This window comes from Geotrypetes seraphini, chromosome 6 (assembly GCF_902459505.1).
Source record: "Geotrypetes seraphini chromosome 6, aGeoSer1.1, whole genome shotgun sequence".
Lineage (NCBI taxonomy): Eukaryota > Metazoa > Chordata > Amphibia > Gymnophiona > Dermophiidae > Geotrypetes > Geotrypetes seraphini.
Window position 1 is genome coordinate 141,676,308 of NC_047089.1, and position 18,654 is coordinate 141,694,961.

Here is an 18,654-nt window from a genome sequence, read left to right on the forward strand (position 1 = left end):
AGCAGCAGTGCTGGGAAAGGTGGCGTGCTCCACTTGGTTGCCAAGCTTTTGGCCCTCTATCCCACCTCATGTACGTGGGGCAAACCCCCACCATCTTAGTTACAAACAGTCATCCTTCCAAAAGGAAGAAAAGAAAAAAAAACCCAGCACAACAGGATAAGTCTAGCACAGCCCTTATCATAAGGATTCTACCTGCTTTAGACTCAGCAAGAGTAGCAAAGCACAATTTCAAAAATAGTCCCACGGATATTTGTAAAAAAATTAAGAGTTTTCAACACTTGCTTTGGACCAGCATATTTCCATAGGTTGGACGCAGTTATGCACTTCAGCAATCTGCTCCGGCTCCAGTTCCATGGCTTGGAATTCCTCAGGTGGGTCAGAAGATAGCTCTGCTCCGGCCTCAACAAGCTCCATGCATTCAGGCAAAGAACAGCCCTGCAGAACTCCCAGCCCTGAGCTTTACAGCTGCCCTTGTTCCCTCAGTCTCTCCTGCTGCATCTCTAGAAGCTCAGACCTCTGGTTTAGGAGCTGGCAACCCCGCCCCAAACCCTCAGGTGTAGAGGATCCGGTTGCTTCCTCTGGGATTGCGTGGAGGAAGGGAAAAATGCTGCTTAACCCCAGGGCTCCCTCTACTGGTTACAGAAGGTACGTCAGGCAAAATGCTAAACTGGGGTTTCACCTGAGCAAGTAGGGAACTGTCTGCTTTTGATACAGGTCTAACCCTAGGGCCAGATCTAGCAGGCACAGTCTGCATATCACAATATGCACAGAAAGAACTTGGCCCATTTGAAGTATGTCTAGGTGGAGGAGATGTATCTTGCCTCTGGTACAGAATACTGTGAATCAGATGAATCCTGAAAGGATAGATCAGAGTCCTTCTGTTGTAGAACTGGAGATGTAAAAACAGTTCCTCCAGAAGGAGCATGACACTGTGCAGTGTAGTTGTCATAGTGCCGATGTTAGCATTGAGATAGACTCCTTTGTCTGCCTAGGTTCTGGTTTGACATTTATAAGGAGGAAGTGTTCCAATGATGGGTCCTGGATTTGCATCTAGGAGGAGACTGAGATGCGGTACCATGAGTACTCAGAGCTATGCTTGGGCTGGGCCAGTACTGGAGGAGTCAGTGTAGCAGTTGGCTTCGACTGGCCTCGAAGCATTGCTGCTAGCTCCTGTTGAAGCAGCTCTCACACTTGATCCTAATTGGTAGGTTGAGGTACCATGGACAGTACAGATGGTACAGGATGTCAAAGCTTTGGTGACCCCGATGTCAAGACACACCTCAGACATGACACTTCCTGTAATGATGAAGAGCAAGAGTGCTGTCGACACCATTTGGCATGAATTGACTACTCAGTTCTATAGATGCTGGCATCAATTTGTGAGGTGAGGCATGGGAATCCTTCTTAGCCTGTTTTCTTGATGGTGTCAGCATCAGTACCAAGGCAGCCGACACAATGTTGTGGCTATTATGGTGCTGATTTCAACATGGTGTCATCAAGTGTTGAGGACATCTGTGATGAATCTTGGAGTCCAGAAGGTTTCTCCTATTGCAGATGCTGAGCCTTCAAAGGATGTTTTGGCAGCAGAAAAGTTTCTAAATGCTTCAGGGCTTACAAAATTTTTTTTTAAAAATAGTATTTTAGAGGAGGGGGACCAAAGACCTAACTGCAGAAACAGTCAAAACACACTTTTCAAGACCCCCCCCCCATTTTCCACATAGGCTGTCACAGACTGTACTTAGACCATGTGCTGGTGAAATGGTACTGCAGCCTGATTCAGTTCCCTAAAGGTGTAGCTTGATCTGGAGAGGTTCTCTACCTTATGCTGCTGGTCAGCTCCCACGCCAAGATAGTTGGACTAATTTTCTACCCTCCAGACTGTGATGCGCAATGTGGAAAAAAAAGGGGGAGGGGTGAAGTTGTAGATAGCACCCTGAGAGGCCCATAGGACCACTATTGGTGCTTAACAGCCTGTGCTCAAGCTGCTGACCAAGTCAAGAAATGAGCAAGTGCTGAGGGCCCGGAACTCTGAGCTCCAAAAACCTTCAGCAGGCTGCCTGTACAGGTCCCTGAAGGATACACCTGCAAGCTGCAGACTAAAATGTTTGCTCCTCTCCGAATAGGCAGAGTAGTTCCTTTGAACTGGGATCTCTAACACACTGCACAAAAAAATTTACAAACAAGCTGAAAAAATGAAAAACAAAGAAATAAACAGAGCAGATCAGAAAGATACCTTCATGCTCACTTGAAAAAGCAGTGTTCTCCTGAGGGCCTTTCAGCCGGGTGGTCCGCCCGGGCAATTTAGATGATCGCTCAGCTAAATTCTGCTGCCGCCGCTGCTGCTCAACATTAAAAAAAAAACAAAAAAAAAAAAAAACGGCTTGAAGATTTCACCTTAGCCCGTAGCGAACTTATGCTCCGGGGCTCTAATGTGTGCGTGCCGGCTTCCCTTCTCTTCCCTCCGAAACCAGAAGTTATGTCCGGGGGGAGGGTGAAGAGAAGGAAAGCCGGCACGCACATGTTAGAGCCCCGAAGCATAAGTTCGCTACTGGCTAAGGCGGGAGACAGGTCAGTGAAGCTTTCCATTTGCTCTTCTTGCTGCCGGGTCCTGCCTACTTTCAGTTTCCGCGAAGGCAGGACCCGGCAGCATTTTCCCCAATCGATTGTGATCTTGGGCCGATCAGCCTTCTTCTCCGACGGCAGAATTGACATCGGGGAGAGGAATGCTGGTCGGCCCGAAGTAGGGAGAGCTTGGGGCGGCGGTGGCCGGTGGCTTTGGGACCTGTTCCCCGATGGCAGTGACATTGGCAGTGGATTGGGGGAGGACAAGGAGAAAGAAAGAAAGAGGGCAGGAAGAGAAACAGAAAAAAAGAAAGGGGCATGAAGAGAGAAAGAAAGAAAAGGCAGGAAGAGAGGAAGAAAAAGTATGGGGGAGGGGAATAAGGTCAGGAGGAGAGGAAGCATACAGGCTGAAAGAAGGGAAGAAAGATTGGATGCACAGTCAGAAGAAGAAAGTGCAACCACAGACTCATGAAATCACCAGACAATAAGGTAGGAAAATGATTTTATTTTAAATTTACTGATCAAAATGTGTCTGAATTTATATCTATTGTCTATATTTTACACTATGGTCCCCTTTTACTAAACCGCAATAGCGGTTTTTAGCACAGGGAGCCTATGAGCGTCAAGAGCTGCACTGGGCATTCAGCGCAGCTCCCTGCGCTAAAAACTGCTATCGTGGTTTAGTAAAAAGAGAGGGGGTATTTGTCTATTTTTGTATGGTTGTTACTGAGGTGACAGTGCATAGAGTCATCTGCTTTGACCTCTTTGAAAAAACCCTGGAATAGGAATGATTATTAACATTTTCTCTGCGTACAGTGTGCTTTGTGTTTTTGTTTTTTTATTTTATTGTTGGTAGATCATTTTGACTTGGTCATTTTAAAAGTAGCTCGCAAGCCCAAAAAGTGTGGGCACCCCTGTTCTAGAACATCGCTCCTTAGTTTTATCAAGTGGTGCAGTGAGGGGCCAGCACTTTACATCTTATCACCTCATTCTTTCTTTTTTCTCCTCATGTACATAACAGTTCTTTATTCTAAGCAGCTCTGGCATTAACAGTACTACGGGTGCCTTATGCTACTTTCACTATCACTTGCAGTCAGGTTCGGCATTTTATCATGGTTTTGGGTTTTTATTTAGTTTTTCACCAGTATTTTCATTTATTTATTAAAGCAGCATTTTTTAACAGCCCGATGCCCCTCCCCTATCAGGGTGCATTCAATCCACTGCCGAACTTTTTTGGCACCTCTTTCAATGGATCAAATATCATAGCCCCACTGTTGCGTGTTCACATTTGTTCTGCATACGAGTTTATCTCATCAGTGCAGAGACCTTTTTGGTAAGTCCATTTTACTCTCCCTTTTTTACTTTCCCAAGTGCTGTGGTTTTATTCTTTGGTTTTAATAGAAGCTCATTTGTACAATAATTTAGATCTTTCCCAGTTCACTTTTCATCTACCCAGTCGGCTTGTCTTTGAGCTACTATCGACTTATGTTTTCAAGATACACTCTGTATTATCAGCTGTTCATTTCCCATACGTTTACTTTTGCTCTGTTTAGGTCTATATAGTCTAGGCATACTGTTTGTAACCAGCCATCATTTTAAGTATGTATATGCCCTATTTTAGGGGGGGGGGGGGGTTAAGTTCTTTTAGCATGTTATTTCATTAATTCTGAGTTCGGTGTTACAATATATTGTTCTTGGTTTTTAGTTTACACATTATTTATTCTTTTCTATGACATGTTCTTATCGCAATTTTACTCAAAAGTATAAATAGGTATCCATATTCAAGTTTCATCACGGTGCTCTGGTTTTGGCTCCAGTATTTGTCACTTCCGTCCACCAGGTCTGGCTATCTGTTACCGTCTCATATTTTAAAGACTCACTCGTTATAATTAGCGGTGATCCACACATCTCTTCGTACTGGACATGTCCGATTTTAGCATTTGGATCTTAGTACTATGGGTTTGGTCTTTTCTGGTTTCCTTTCTATAGTCTGCTTTTTGTCTGGAGTCTTGAGTTTAGAATTACATTTTATGACATATTTTTGTGGTTATAATTGTATGACATGTCTAAATCGGTCAAGTTATCCATTCTTTCTATTATTTTTTGTCCCCTCATACAGTGGCAGACCGCCCCGGGTGCCAGCCCTAGGGGGGTACACAGCCGGCTGGATCCAGAACCTTCCAAGCTGCTCTAAATGGCACCTGCACCTCAGCACGGCTGCCGTACTTATTCTGAAGCAGAGTCTGCAGCCGCACTGAAGTGCAGGAAGGTCCCACGATGACTGCATTTGCCACCTCTGCCTCCGGAAGACGTAAGTAACGTCAGAAGGGGAGGACCGGCAGCTGCAGTCATTGCGGAACCTTGCCTCAACTCCCTGTGTCTGCCGGCCCACCCCCTCCAACGTCACTTACATCTTCCACAGGCAGAGGCAACAGAAGCAGTCATCATGGGACCTTGCTGGTTTGGAGGGAGAGAGGAGTATAGAAGGGTGGTGGAGGGAGAAAAAGGAGGTCAGGGTGGTATGGAAGGGTGGTGGAGGGAGAGAAAGAGGGCAGATGTTGATGGAATTGGTGTGCAGGGAAAGGAGAGAGAGACATAAGGGGGAAGGATACTGGATGGAATTGGGTTGGAGGGAAAGAAAGGGGGCAGATGCTGATGGAAGTGGGGGGAAGGGAGAGGAGAGAGTGAAATGCCAGACCATGGGGGTGTGGGAGAAGGAAGGGAAGAAGTGGTGAGAGATGCCAGACCATTGAAGGAGAGAAAGGAAGAAGATGGGTACCAGAATAATAGGGGTGAAGGGAGAGATGGAAGGGGAATACAAGGAGAGAAGATGCCATATAGAAGGGGCAGAGAGAGGGTAGACAGTGTCAAGACTATGAGGAAGAGAGTGTCAAGACTATGAGGAAAGGAGAAACCAGAGAAGACAATGTAGAAAAAAATTATATTTATTTTATTTTTTTGCTTTAGGGGAGATGCATCGCTGTTTCTGTGGTGTTGCATTGTATGCAGAGTCCAGCTTCTTGGTGGTTCAATTTAACCTTTGTCTACGTTTTTCTATTTTATCCCCCCTTTTACAAAACTGTAGAGCGTTTTTTTTAGCACCGGCCATGGTGGTAATTGCTCAGAATTCTATGAGAGTCTGTACTGTTACCACCAAGGCTAAAAACTACATTACAGTTTTGTAAAAGGGAGAGGGGTTAGTTTGTGATTACATATTCCATACTAGGCGAAGGTGTGGTTGAAATACATGGTTTTCAGTTAGGATTGACTGTGTAGAATTGATTTGTACTAGTGTGGCTTGTTTAGTTTTACAATGGGTGTATTGATGTACTGCTCACTGCAATATGTAAGATGCTGCCTTTTCCTAGGTACACTCTTGTGTGATGTGTGGATTGTTACTAAAAATCATGTTTTTCATACAGATGGGGGGTGTCAAGAAATGATGGGCCTCGGGTGTCACATATGCTAGGTATGCCACTGCCTTCATAGTTTATATCTAATCTAAGCCTGCTTTTAGGACCTACAGGGTATGTATCCCTCTGATTCATGACAATTTCACTTTTCATGTTATCTTATCCATTCTTTTTATTATACAACTGCCCAGATAAGCATCATTCTTTGACATGATTGAACCTTGAAAACTAACGGCATCAGTGTTCTTCCCAGAAATTTTTTCCAGCCATGAAAAACATTTGCTGCATTTAGTGTGCCACAAAAAACATTTGCTCCGTTTAGTGTGCTGGAGTTAAAAAAGTTTGAGAGACGCTGCTCTATACCATTTGAAAGAGGGCAAATATCTAATTATTCACTTCTAGAATTGGATACTTCTTAAATTTAATATATATATTATGGAACAAGTGTCAAACCTTAAGAAAGGCAGTCATATTGAGCATTGGAAAATAACTAATAATAATTAACTAATACAAATAGTACACATTTAAGGCTCCTTTTACTAAGCTGCGATAGCGGTTTTACCGTGCACTTAGCTCGTGCAGAATTGACGCACATGCTAGACGCTAACGCCAACATTGAGCTGGCGTTAGTTCTAGCCGTGTAGCGTGGCAATTCTGCACGCGCTAAAAACGCTATTGCAGCTTAGTAAAAGGAGCCCTTAATTTTCCCCACCACCAAATTTCCCTGTCCCGCCCCACCCGGCTATTTTTTCATGCCACCCGGCTGGAAAAAAATTATGGGGAGAACACTGAAAAGGATGAACTGGAGAGGAGCTATACGTCACTTGTTTTACCCAAATTTTATGCCTATTCATGCCATATTATATGGTTCTCTTTTGAGGGACATTGACACTATTGGACCCCTGAGGAAGGAGTGTTTTTCGAAAAACACAGACCGTGTTGGGTCCTGTCTTCTCTTTTATGATTAATCAGTGCAGGCATCAGAGCTTATGAGCATTTTGATTTGCATATATTGATAACAATTATTTGCAAAAGTCCTGTTGGTACGCTTGTTTTATGACAAAGAGGACTTAGTCCATTGTGGTGTGTTCAGTGTTGTTCTCTTTTATGAGAACCATCAGTGAATCATCACTATTTATTTGTTCCAATAAAGTTCCTATACTTTGTACATCCATTCTGCAGTTTTCTTTTTTGTTTTGGTTGATTGACTTTCTCTGCAGATTTGTTGGACTTTCTTTCTTTTTGTTAACCCTATGGTTCAGCATCCCATCCCTACTGTATTGGAAATAAAATTATACTTGAATTATATATTTCAAATGTTATATAAATGATACCTTTTTTCATGTCAGCCAGTAATTTTTCTTGTTCTGCAATACCAAATTTGTGCGTTTCAAATTGTTCTCGATGGACAAGGCCATGTATTTTTTCCAAGTGATAAGCCATTTTTCTTTCAAGGAAAATCTGTTTCTATAGCATGGATAAATAAATAAATAAATAAATAAAAGCATAAAAGTTACTTAAGTTTCTTATTTGAGAAAATAAAAACCTAAATGTCAGTCGACTTGTAAAACCTTTAACGGCTTCTGCATATATCTATAAAATTCTATTATCTTATTTAAGAAATTATTCATGATCTAGGTTGCTGGGAGTAGAAATTCATGGTTGATGTTATACATTTCCATTTGTTTACTAATAGTCTATACATTTTTCTTTTTTATTTTAAATCAAAGATCTGTACACTTATGTCTTTATGATGTTTAAATGAGTACCTATGAAAAGTACCATCCTTTGTCAGTTACAGTTTCTTGCATTATCCCCATTATTTTTCAGGTTTCTCATTTACGTCATAGATATATTAGAGGTGACTATGTATAACTACAATGAGCTTAAGTATTTCCCATCTTGTCTTTCATCTACTTGATATAGTATATTACTGCTGCTTAAATAAAATATAAAAGCAGTAGTAAGAACCTCACTACCCTTGTAACATTATTGAAGGTGAGATGACAAATATCTAGAACAACAAAATCAAGGGATCTAAAAGTTGTAAAAACTTCTGTTTATTCTAAGCTAAAGATAAAAATCTACTAACAAAGTCAAAACTTGCAGCTGGAGAAGTGTGACGTGACATGACCATGTTTCAGCATGGATGCTTGCATCAGGAATCTAAAGCACTCAAATGTTTTAAGTCTCAACATATAAATTGATGAAAAATAAATATGTAACATATTAATAATTACCAAATTGGATGGCTGTACATTGCACAAAGGCAATTTGAACCTAGGCAATTGCAGTTAGGTGAAAATTGAGTAGTTGAGACATGCTTCTGTAGCTGCAAGTTCTTACTTTGTTAGTGGAGTTTATTTTCAATTTAGAATACACAGTTTTTATGACAGCCTTTGGACTCCTTGGTTTTCTTATTTTTGGAACTTATTTACTTCTGCTGTTTGTTGCCTGTGAGGATCTTGCTCTTGACACAAAGGAATATCTGCCCCATTTCTGTCAGCTCCATTCTCATCTGCACAAGCCTCAAACACTTTAAAATCATAAGTGTTCGAGGCTTTTGCGGTTAAGGTAGAGCTTACAGGAATAGGGCAGAGCTTATAGGAATAGGGCAGGGAAAGTGACAGCAACAAAACTCACAGGGATGAGATGAGATGGGATGGGAAAATTGAGTTCCTGCAGAGCCAGGGACAATTTGTCCCTGTGTCATTCTCTACATCTGTGTTTCTCAACTTCTTCAAGCCAAGTACCCCCTAAGTCTAACAAATATCAACTGAGTACCCCCGCCAAGCTCCGCCCCAGCTCTACCCCTGAACCTACCCCTATAATAATAGTATTAATTGTAATGCAATATCTTCCATCCATTGTTCATATACACACAATATAATCTTATTAATACATAATGGTAACCACAAAATTATAAAAAAACACACTGTATGCATAGAAAATGTTAATTATCATTTATATTTGGGGTTTTTCCCAAAGAGGTTAAGGCAGATGACTTTAAAATACACAATGTCATCTCAGTAACAACTATAGAAAAATAGACAATAGTATAGCAGATATAAATTCACAAAACTGGCACATTTTGATCACTAAATTGAAAATAAAATTATTTTTCCTACCTTTGTTGTCTGGTGATTTCATGAGTCTCTGGTTGCATTTCCAATACAGTGGAACCTTGGTTTACGAGCATAATTCGTTCCAGAAGCATGCTCGTAAACCAAATTGCTCTTATATCAAAGCAAGTTTCCCCATAGGAAGTAAGGGAAACTGCTTTGATTGGTTCCACCTCCTTTCGCCCCCCCCCCACAAGGCTACCGGCGCTGCTCCATTCTCCCCCCCCCCCCATTGAGGAATCCGATGCTGTTTCAAACCCCTCCCCGCGATCCAGCTTCCCTCCCCCCCTGCGAACCGGCATCCCCCCCGGCTCGCACTGCCCCCGCTCCACCGCGATCCTACTTTCCCCCTCCCGAGCAGTCAATGACACTCTTTACCCGACTTGGCACCAGTGCCGGTGCCCGAAGATCCTCCCTCTTCTGGCGCGGCTGGGCGGTGCATCGGAGTTCCTCCTTCTTCTGGTCTGGGCTGGGTTGGACTGGCTTTGAGCATTTGCGCATTCGCAAAGCCTTCTGGTCTCGCTCTCAATCTTGGCTCAAAGCCAGTCCAGCCCAGACCAAAAGAAGGAGGATCTCCGACGCACCGCACAGCCCAGGCCGCGCCAGAAGAGGGAGGATGTTCGGGCACCGGCACTGGTGCCAAGTCGGGTAAAGGGTGTCATTGACTGCTCGGGGGGAAGGGGAAGTAGGATCGTGGTGGAGGGGGGGGCAACGCGAGCGGGGGGATGCCGGATCGCTGGGGGGGGGATGCCGGATCGTGGGGGGGGCGCTTGTACAGCGAGGCAAGCTCGGTTTACGAGGCACCAAGTTTGCAAATGTTTTGCTCGTCTTGCAAAACACTCGCAAACTGGTGCACTCGTAAATCGAGGTACCACTGTATTTATTTCTGCCTCCTGCACACTTCCTCTCCTCCGGACCTCACTCCCTCCCCCAACCAACATCTCTCTCTGTCCCTCCATGAGCCCAACTTTTCTTCTTCTCTACTCCACCCCTATTGGCAACATGTCTCCCTCTCTCTCATTGTCCATCTGTCTTGAGAGATCTAGGCATCTCTCCCACCCCCCTCTACTGCCACATCCAACATTTCTCCCTCTCTCATCCCCCCAATCATGTGCATTTTTCACCACTGCCCACCAGCCCCATTTCTCCTTCTATCACCCCTCTCTAGCACAATGCCACATCTCTTCCTCCATCGCTATGTCCAACATTTCTCCCCTTGCATTCCCTTTAATCTCTGTTGATGATAAAGGGTATGGAGAACCTTTCATATGCTGAACGGTTAGACAGGCTGGGGCTCTTTACCGTGGAAAAGCGGAGACTGAGAGGGGACATGATAGAGACTTATAAAATCATGAAAGGCATAGAGAAGGTGAAGAGGGACAGATTCTTTAGACTAGCAGGGACAACTAAAACAAGAGGTCATTCAGAAAAACTGAGAGGAGACAGATTCATAACGAATGCAAGGAAGTTCTTCTTCACTCAACGGGTGGTAGACACCTGGAACGCGCTTCCCGGAGAGGTGATAAGACAGAGTACAATTCTGGGGTTCAAAAAGGGACTGGATGACTTCCTGGAAGCGAAGGGGATAACAGGGTACAGATAGAGGTTTACCTTACAGGACATTGAGCGAATATGGTATGGACATTTTAGGTTAGGTAGGGAAAACTTTCAGGTCATGAACCTGGAGGGCCGCCGTGGGAGCGGACTGCCGGGCACGATGGACCCCTGGTCTGACCCGGCAGAGGCAATGCTTATGTTCTTAATTTCTTGGCACATACAACCTGTTTTCAGCAGTTCAATCAGGAACAGAAAACTTCTACAAGGAATATATGCAAGGATTATATGTGCCCCTTCAATCCCCTCTTTCGTCATGAAAATGACGTCATAAGAGCACAGCATGAGCTTGGAGGGAGAGATAGTCCAAATATGTCTCTCGAGGAGGGGCTTAGGAGCAGTAATACGAGCACTATAACATATAAGCAGTCTAAAAATGACATAAGCAACATGGGTACAAATAATAATAGAGATTATAACACTAACCGTTTAACCAATCCTTGCATCCAGCTAAAGTACTGGTCCCAAGGATTAGTTACGTTTGAGCTCAGCAGAGAGGTCCTCTAATTTCTGAATGGCCATAGTAACCTTACCCATAGGAACTGTATTGTCAGGAATAAAGGTGCAAGAAGATAAAGTACTGAGGAGAATTTTACAGACACTCCCCAATATGAGTCAGTAACACATATGTATATGTCTTTAGTTTTAGGAATATCACGGAACCAGTCACACTGCCATGCGGCATCAATTGAGCAGTCCCTAATGTCACAGTAGTCAAAAGAGAAGGTGGCCACGTGCACACTGCTGGAATTATACCAAAAGGTGGCATGCTTTCTATCTTTCTGGATTCCAATTGAGGGGCAGCCCCCCCTTTTGGGAGGAAAAGTTCCAGCTTGACGTCGCGTTCGCAAAGAGGTGCCTGGGGTGTCATTTACAGATGGGTATGGGCAGAAAGTTTTGTGGACCCAAGACACATCATCTCTGTAGACAAAGTTGGAGATGATCCATACAGGAAGAAAAACTAGCAGCAACGCTGCTAGAAGGAGAATGATAAAGTTGGTAGAAAGCTGCAGCAAGATCATCATACTGTTCCATTGGAGGGAGTGAGGTCTGCACAGGGACAACTTGCTTCTGGGGTTTTAGGTTAACCCTCTTCAAACAATTTGCGTGGATCCAAACAGGAGACTTCTCAGTGAGTACAGCGGTCCTGGTTGCTGCAATCACAGTGGTGAGAGGTCCTATCCTTGAAAAGCTTCTGGACAATGACCACGTCGCCAGGCTGGAAGAAGTTGGTAGGAATCTGTGGAAGGAAAGTAGAGGTGCAAGACACGTTTCTTTCAACATGCCCTAACGTTACTATGAGCTTTCGGACGTATTCTTCCTATATCAAGGGGAGATCACTACTCTCAACTATTGAGGGGTTATCTACCCATGGGACGGGGAAAGGTCATCCTATGAGAATCTCAAAGGGAGAGTAACCAGTGGTGCAGTGAGGCTGCATCCTAATTTCAGCTAGAAGAATAGGGAGGAATTTCTTCCAATTTACAAACAAGCCAGCTGTGGCTTTCCTAATTTTGTCCTTGATAGTGCAGTAGCTAAGTCTTTGCATACTCTGGCAGTGAAAGCAGGACCATTATCTGAGGTAATATGTGAGGGGCATCCCCACCTAGGGATTATTTCGCGAAGTAGGATATTCACCACAGTCTGAGCTGTTTCATTTGTGGTGGGAAAAACTTCAGGCCATCAGGAGAAAACATGTCAACAATAACAAGGGCATAATCCTATCAGATCCCGGTGGCATGAGGGATATGAGCAAAGTCAATCTGTAAGTGTGCAAAGAGGAGAAGTGGGGCAAGTAAGGTTGGCGCTTTATGGGGTATGTTGGGATTAGCGCAGAGCATATATGTCTGTACCAGGGAATGAAAGTCAAGAATGAAAAAATCACTGGCAAGAAGTTGAAATGTAAAGGAGAGCTAGTGACTGGTATACAGGGTCCGTCCGAAGGGCGGCTTTGGACACTCGCCAGGTTTCAGGTGTCAAGTTCAGAAGGGGTAACAAAGGATTGAAGTTGGGAAAAAAATAGAGAAAGGGGGAAAAGCAGGAGGGGAAAGAAAAGGAAGGAGAACAGGGGAGGGAGGGGAGTCCAAAGACCAAGGGTCAGAGGAATGGCCATCTCTACCACCATCAAAGATTTAGCTAAGAAATACTTTCTTTCCTGCTAAACAAGCAAACATATGGTTGCTTGTTTAGCAGGAAAGAAAGTATTTCTTAGCTAAATCTTTGATATATGAAGTAAGCACCTAAATTTACATACAGTGCTTTGGGTTTGATTCATCTCTACCACCATAGCACATGCAGCCAGGGCTCTCAAGCATGGAGGCATGCCTTGTACTTAAACAGGAGTGACTATTAGAAAACAAAAAGGCAACAGGGCGTAAGTTACCACTATGATCTTATGCCAGGACTCCCGCCATGGTTTTACAATTGCCTCAAGCAAATAGGTGAAACATTTGATTATAATCAGGAAAACCCTGGCCCTGGCTAAAAACCAAAGCACATTTCAAATATCCAAAAGTATCCAACATTTCTTTAGTCCATCTGATAAGATCAGTCATTTCAAGACCCAGGGTCTGTCTCAGAATCTGGTCATACAAGGAACAATCAGGGATCCATTGGCGGCAGTAACCAATCACACCAAGAAAAGTAAGCAAGTCTTTCTTGGTAGCTGGGCAGGGCAGACCCAGGACAGCAGCAATGCGAGAAGTGCTAATTTTCCTCTGACCATGGGACAGGACAAAACCCAGGGATTCCACCTCAGATTTACATCATTGCAGTTTCTTTCATGACACCTTGTGACCACACACAGACAACCATTGTAAAAAGTCCAAACTATCAGCCTGACAGGTCTCCTGAGTTATAGAACATAGAAGGAGGTCATCCACATACTGGATGAGGACAGAACCATGAGGGGTGGTCCATGGCTGCAGAGTAGCCCGAAGGACAATGAAGAACACCATAGGGTGTCAACATAGCCCTGGGGCATTCTACACCAAGTATACTGCTGTTGCGGGAAGATGAAGGCAAAAAGGGGCTGAGTAGCCTCATCAACAGGGACAGAAAAAGAACAAAAACATTCTTCAATGACAGAATGGGAATCACCAAAATCAGCAGAAGCCCAGATCGGGGAGTCTAAGGGGAGGGGCAAAGGCAGGGATGGAGGACAAATGAACATAAATGACGGGGGGAAAAAAACATGCAAGCCTCTGGTATCATCTCTGACAGCCTGTGATGTACCCAAGAGGCGGAGTGAAAAACATATAGTTCTTTCTGCAACCCATGCGAGTAAGGGGAAATAACCCTATGGTCTAGAATGTCTCACCTATTGCACTGGAAAAAGTATAAAAATGATAGTCATAATTATACGACAAAAACAGGATTCTCTGTTTGTTAACAGGTGCTCACTGATTTCCACATACAAAAAGTATAAAAAAGCATACATGTATAATTTATAACCCCAGTTGCTGTAGAATTATAAAACATGGATTTTCTTAAATACTAGGTGATCATGTATTTTATTTGAAAATATATAAAGATTAATTTGCAGATTTCTATATTGCTTTATTTTGGTTGAACGCTATTATATCCTGTACAAAGTGTGTGTTGTAACTTGTTTCCGATGCTCATAGGAATTCTATGAGCATCAGAGCAACGTTGGAGAATTTAGCACTCCAGGCCGTGCTAGAAATCTCTACTATGGCTTAGTAAAACAGAGGGGTATATTCTTGACAAAACAGTGCGCATCTGAAACTACAGTTTATAAAGTTACTGATGTAATTATTATACATATGGTAGCATACATAAAAACATGCTAGCATACATATGGTATCTCCTGCAGTCAAATGTAAGACATTGAAAATATAAATAATCCAAAACCATCTCAATGTCCTTGATGTTCCTTGAATTTTCTTTTAAACTTTTTTTTAGGCCTCAGACTAGCCATTAGGTGCCATGCATTTCTATGGTCACCAAACAAACTTATGGCAATGGCATCCTCATTAGCCCCATTATATATTTTTTCACATTTTTCTTATTTAAAGTGCTCAGTGCTATTTTTCTTTAGTGTCTCATATAACTTAATTCTTAAAATTATTATAACTTAATTGACTTATCTTAAGTCAGTCTTGTCTCGTACTATCATCGGGAAGGGACCTGTCATTCCGACATGTTTCGCCTTCTGGCTGTTTCAAGAAAAGTCCCCTAAAAACATGAAAAAGTAATTAGACTCCAGCATTTGGCTTTAAATGTAAGTTTTAAATCTCTTTTAAGAAGCAACCAGGTTTAAAAACATATAAATAAACCCTTACCCCTTTTCAAACTTGTTCGCACCATCCCGATCTGTATAATGCTTATTGAGATAAGATGGCCCCGGCTTTTTTGGTTACCTTTTAAGTACCTCCTCCCCACTGACATCACAAAACCGGCCGCAAATCAGGACTTTACACCAGGGACATCCATTCTATTTCCTGATTCAGCCCACCAGGTTCTATCGTATTTAAAGTATATATCCACTTTTGCTCAGCAAAATTCAGTCTCTGTTTATAGTTTCCTCCCTCCCACACTTCTGGTATATGTTCAATGACTCGCCAACGCAAGTCACCTATTGTATGAGCATATGAAAGCCAATGTTGTGTTAACGGAGCTTCACGTATTTCATTCAGGATTCTAGATTTATGTTCATTTAGCCTCACATTTACTGAGCGACCCGTCCTACCCACATAAATGAGGTCACAAGGACATAATATGGTATATACAGCATTATGGGACTTACAAGTGGTCTGAGATTTCACTGTTATAACCATATCCCTATTGGGTGGTTGCCAACTGTTTCCTTCAATTGTGACATCACACCATTGACAACTTTGACATTTAGTATGTCCCATATTTTCCTGATTTTCAACAGTGCCTGTACTGTATCTATAACGGGCTAAACGTTCTCCAAGATTGCTGCTCCGATTATAGGCTATTATAGGAAATTCCTCAAATAAATCAGGGATAGTCCGCAATACATGCCAGTACTTCTTCATACATGTTATCAAATATTTAGATCCATTATAAAAGGGAAGAACACATGTGAGTCTAGGGTTCTCCTGAACTGTATATTCATCGTGATTTACCACCCGTTGGTTCAATAACAATTCCCGATTAGCATATTTAGCTCAAGAAAGCTTTTCGTACTAATTTTATTGGATATCCTCGGGATAAAACTCTCTGTTCCAATTCCCTAGACTGTTGTATAAATTCACTTTCCTCAGTACATAGTCTCTGTAATCTAAGGAATTGTCCTACTGGTAAGTTGAATTTCAATTTATACGGATGGTGACTATGAAATTTCAATAAGGTGTTTCTAGACACTGGCTTCCGATATAATGTAGTTTTTAAGATATTCTGGTCATACGTGATGGTAAGGTCCAGGAAATCTATACTACTAGCATCATATGTCAGAGTAAACTGTATATGAGTATTTAGCTGGTTTAGGATACACACAAACTCTTTTAAAGCCTCCTCCGCACCACTCCAAATATTAGTTTTTAGGGGACTTTTCTTGAAACAGCCAGAAGACGAAACATGTTGGAATGACAGGTCCCTTCCCGATGATAGTACGAGACAAGACTGACTTAAGATAAGTCAATTAAGTTATAATAATTTTAAGAAATAAGTTATATGAGTTATAATAATTTTAAGAATTAAGTTATATGAGACACTAAAGAAAAATAGCACTGAGCACTTTAAATAAGAAAAATGTGAAAAAATATATAATGGGGCTAATGAGGATGCCATTGCCATAAGTTTGTTTGGTGACCATAGAAATGCATGGCACCTAATGGCTAGTCTGAGGCCTAAAAAAAGTAAAAAAAAGTTTAAAAGAAAATTAAAGGAACATCAAGGATATTGAGATGGTTTTGGATTAGCATACATATGGTAGCATAAGTAAAAGCAAAACAGTTATTCAAAACAATTTAAAATTAATGTAAAAGAAAAAGAGGCATAAGATATAACATATTGAGAAACTGTACTTAATTGTTCTCAATACCAAGCAAATCTTATCACTACAGTATACCTTTTTTATACCATCTTCTTTAACTTTTCTAAATTGTTCTTCAATCTTAGCTTCCCGACTAACATCCTTTCCAATTCTCAATAAAAGTAGCATTTCTTTTGTTTTCCATTCCTAAAACAAAAAAGATTTGTCAAATGGTACATATATAAAATTGTTTATACATCTAAAAAACATACTAAAACAATGAAGCTGCTATTTATGTTTTTCAAAGGAAATTTGTGCCCTGTGTATACACACTTAGATCCCCCTTTTATCAAGCTGCATAAGGTTTTTCTTTTTTAAAAAAATCACAAACTACTGCGGTTAAAGCATGGACGCTCATAAAAATTTATAAGCATCAGAGCTTTTACCACAGTGGTATGTGATTAAAAAAAAGCCTAACGTGGCTTGATAAAGGGGGGCATTTGTAAGGTACTTTTTGAATATGTATTTATTCTTTCATATCAAAAGTGTAGTTTGTTGTGCAGACCAATGAAAAATTTACTTCATGCATTTAGAATTGTACTGTTTTAGACAATAGAATGTGAAAAAAAATACAGTATGACTGAAATTGTAAAAAATTTTACAATGTATTTTATATTCAGTTATTAAAATAAGTGGAAAATATACACCTAAGTGCCTTTCTCACCCAAGAACCTTCTTATAAGATTACCCTCCAAAAGATTTCTATGTATAGCTCATACATCCTCAAATGCAACATTTTATACATGGTTTTCTCTATCTCTGAGCCAGATATAAAATATATATATAACAGGTCACCTAGGTTAAGTGGGGTGAAAGGCACCTACCGTATTTGTCTTCACAAATTACTTCTACAAACCCTATAGATGACACATTTACACTGCAGGCACAGACATTATGCCTGCAGGAGAGCAGGTTCAAATCTCTCCATATATAATTTAAACATACATGAAAAAAAGGTATTTATAATCCATACTAACTTTATGACTCTGCTTGCACTTCAACCAGGCAATACCTCCACAACATCTACAACAGAGCTACTCAATTCCAGTCCTTGAATTCCATATTCATTGTGGATATCCTGAATATCTGGCCTGTCTATGGACATCGAGAAACAGATCTGGGTAGCCCTGACCTCCAATAAAGTATGTGCATGTTTCCATTATGTGTATTATTGTGCCTGGTGTTATTTTACACAAGATATTTTACATGCATATATGTGCAAAAATGAAAGTATAAAATTATCTCCCACATATACTGTATAATACTACAAGATTTTTATTTTTAAAAAAGAGTTATACATACAGCAATGTGCTGAATGTATCACTCATTTTTAAATACTGGTCCCACAATTCACCTATTGTATAGAATGATTAACAAAAATTATAAAATGTTATTTAAAAATTCCGATAGCTTAGGAATAGTTATTAATTTTATTAAGTGTAAAATATATGCAATACAAACTATTGATTATTTATAAAACAGGATAATTTTTAAATAATAAATTTTCACCCAAAGGCCTGCAGACCAAACTTCAACTTCTGGGGGAAGAGCAAGCTATTTAGGAAGGACGGACTCCACCTCAGCAGAGATGGAACAAAGCTACTTGCAAGCAACATCAAGAGAGAAGTTGTGAAGTTTTTAAACTAGGAAGAAGGGGAAAGCAGATAGTCGACCGAGAGAGAGTTGATAGTTCGGGAACAGGTATACCCGGAGGATACCGTGCAGGAAGATAGAAGGGAAGACTCACCGGATAACAGGCAAGACAGATCAAAAGGGACACAAGAGGGAAGGAAATGCAAGAAAGGAACAGGCTGCAAACTCAAGTGTATGTACACGAACGTAAGGAGCCTAAGGAATAAGATGGGTGAATTAGAAGCTATAGCACAAAAAGATAAGGTGGACATCATCGGCATCACGGAAA

The 18,654-nt window shown here is 41.5% G+C and overlaps 1 protein-coding gene across 1 annotated transcript in view; it reads right to left on the reverse strand.

Moving 5' to 3' along the window:
• LOC117362913 (fibrous sheath-interacting protein 2-like) overlaps positions 1 to 18,654 on the reverse strand; it is a 655,319-nt gene that overhangs the window by 284,069 nt on the left and 352,596 nt on the right. Inside the window, exons 7-8 of the mRNA XM_033950005.1 lie at positions 16,770 to 16,880; positions 7,310 to 7,442 (exon numbers count right to left, since the gene is read on the reverse strand). Of these exons, the coding sequence (XP_033805896.1) occupies positions 7,310 to 7,442; positions 16,770 to 16,880 (244 nt within the window). The remainder of the gene's footprint in view (positions 1 to 7,309; positions 7,443 to 16,769; positions 16,881 to 18,654) is intronic.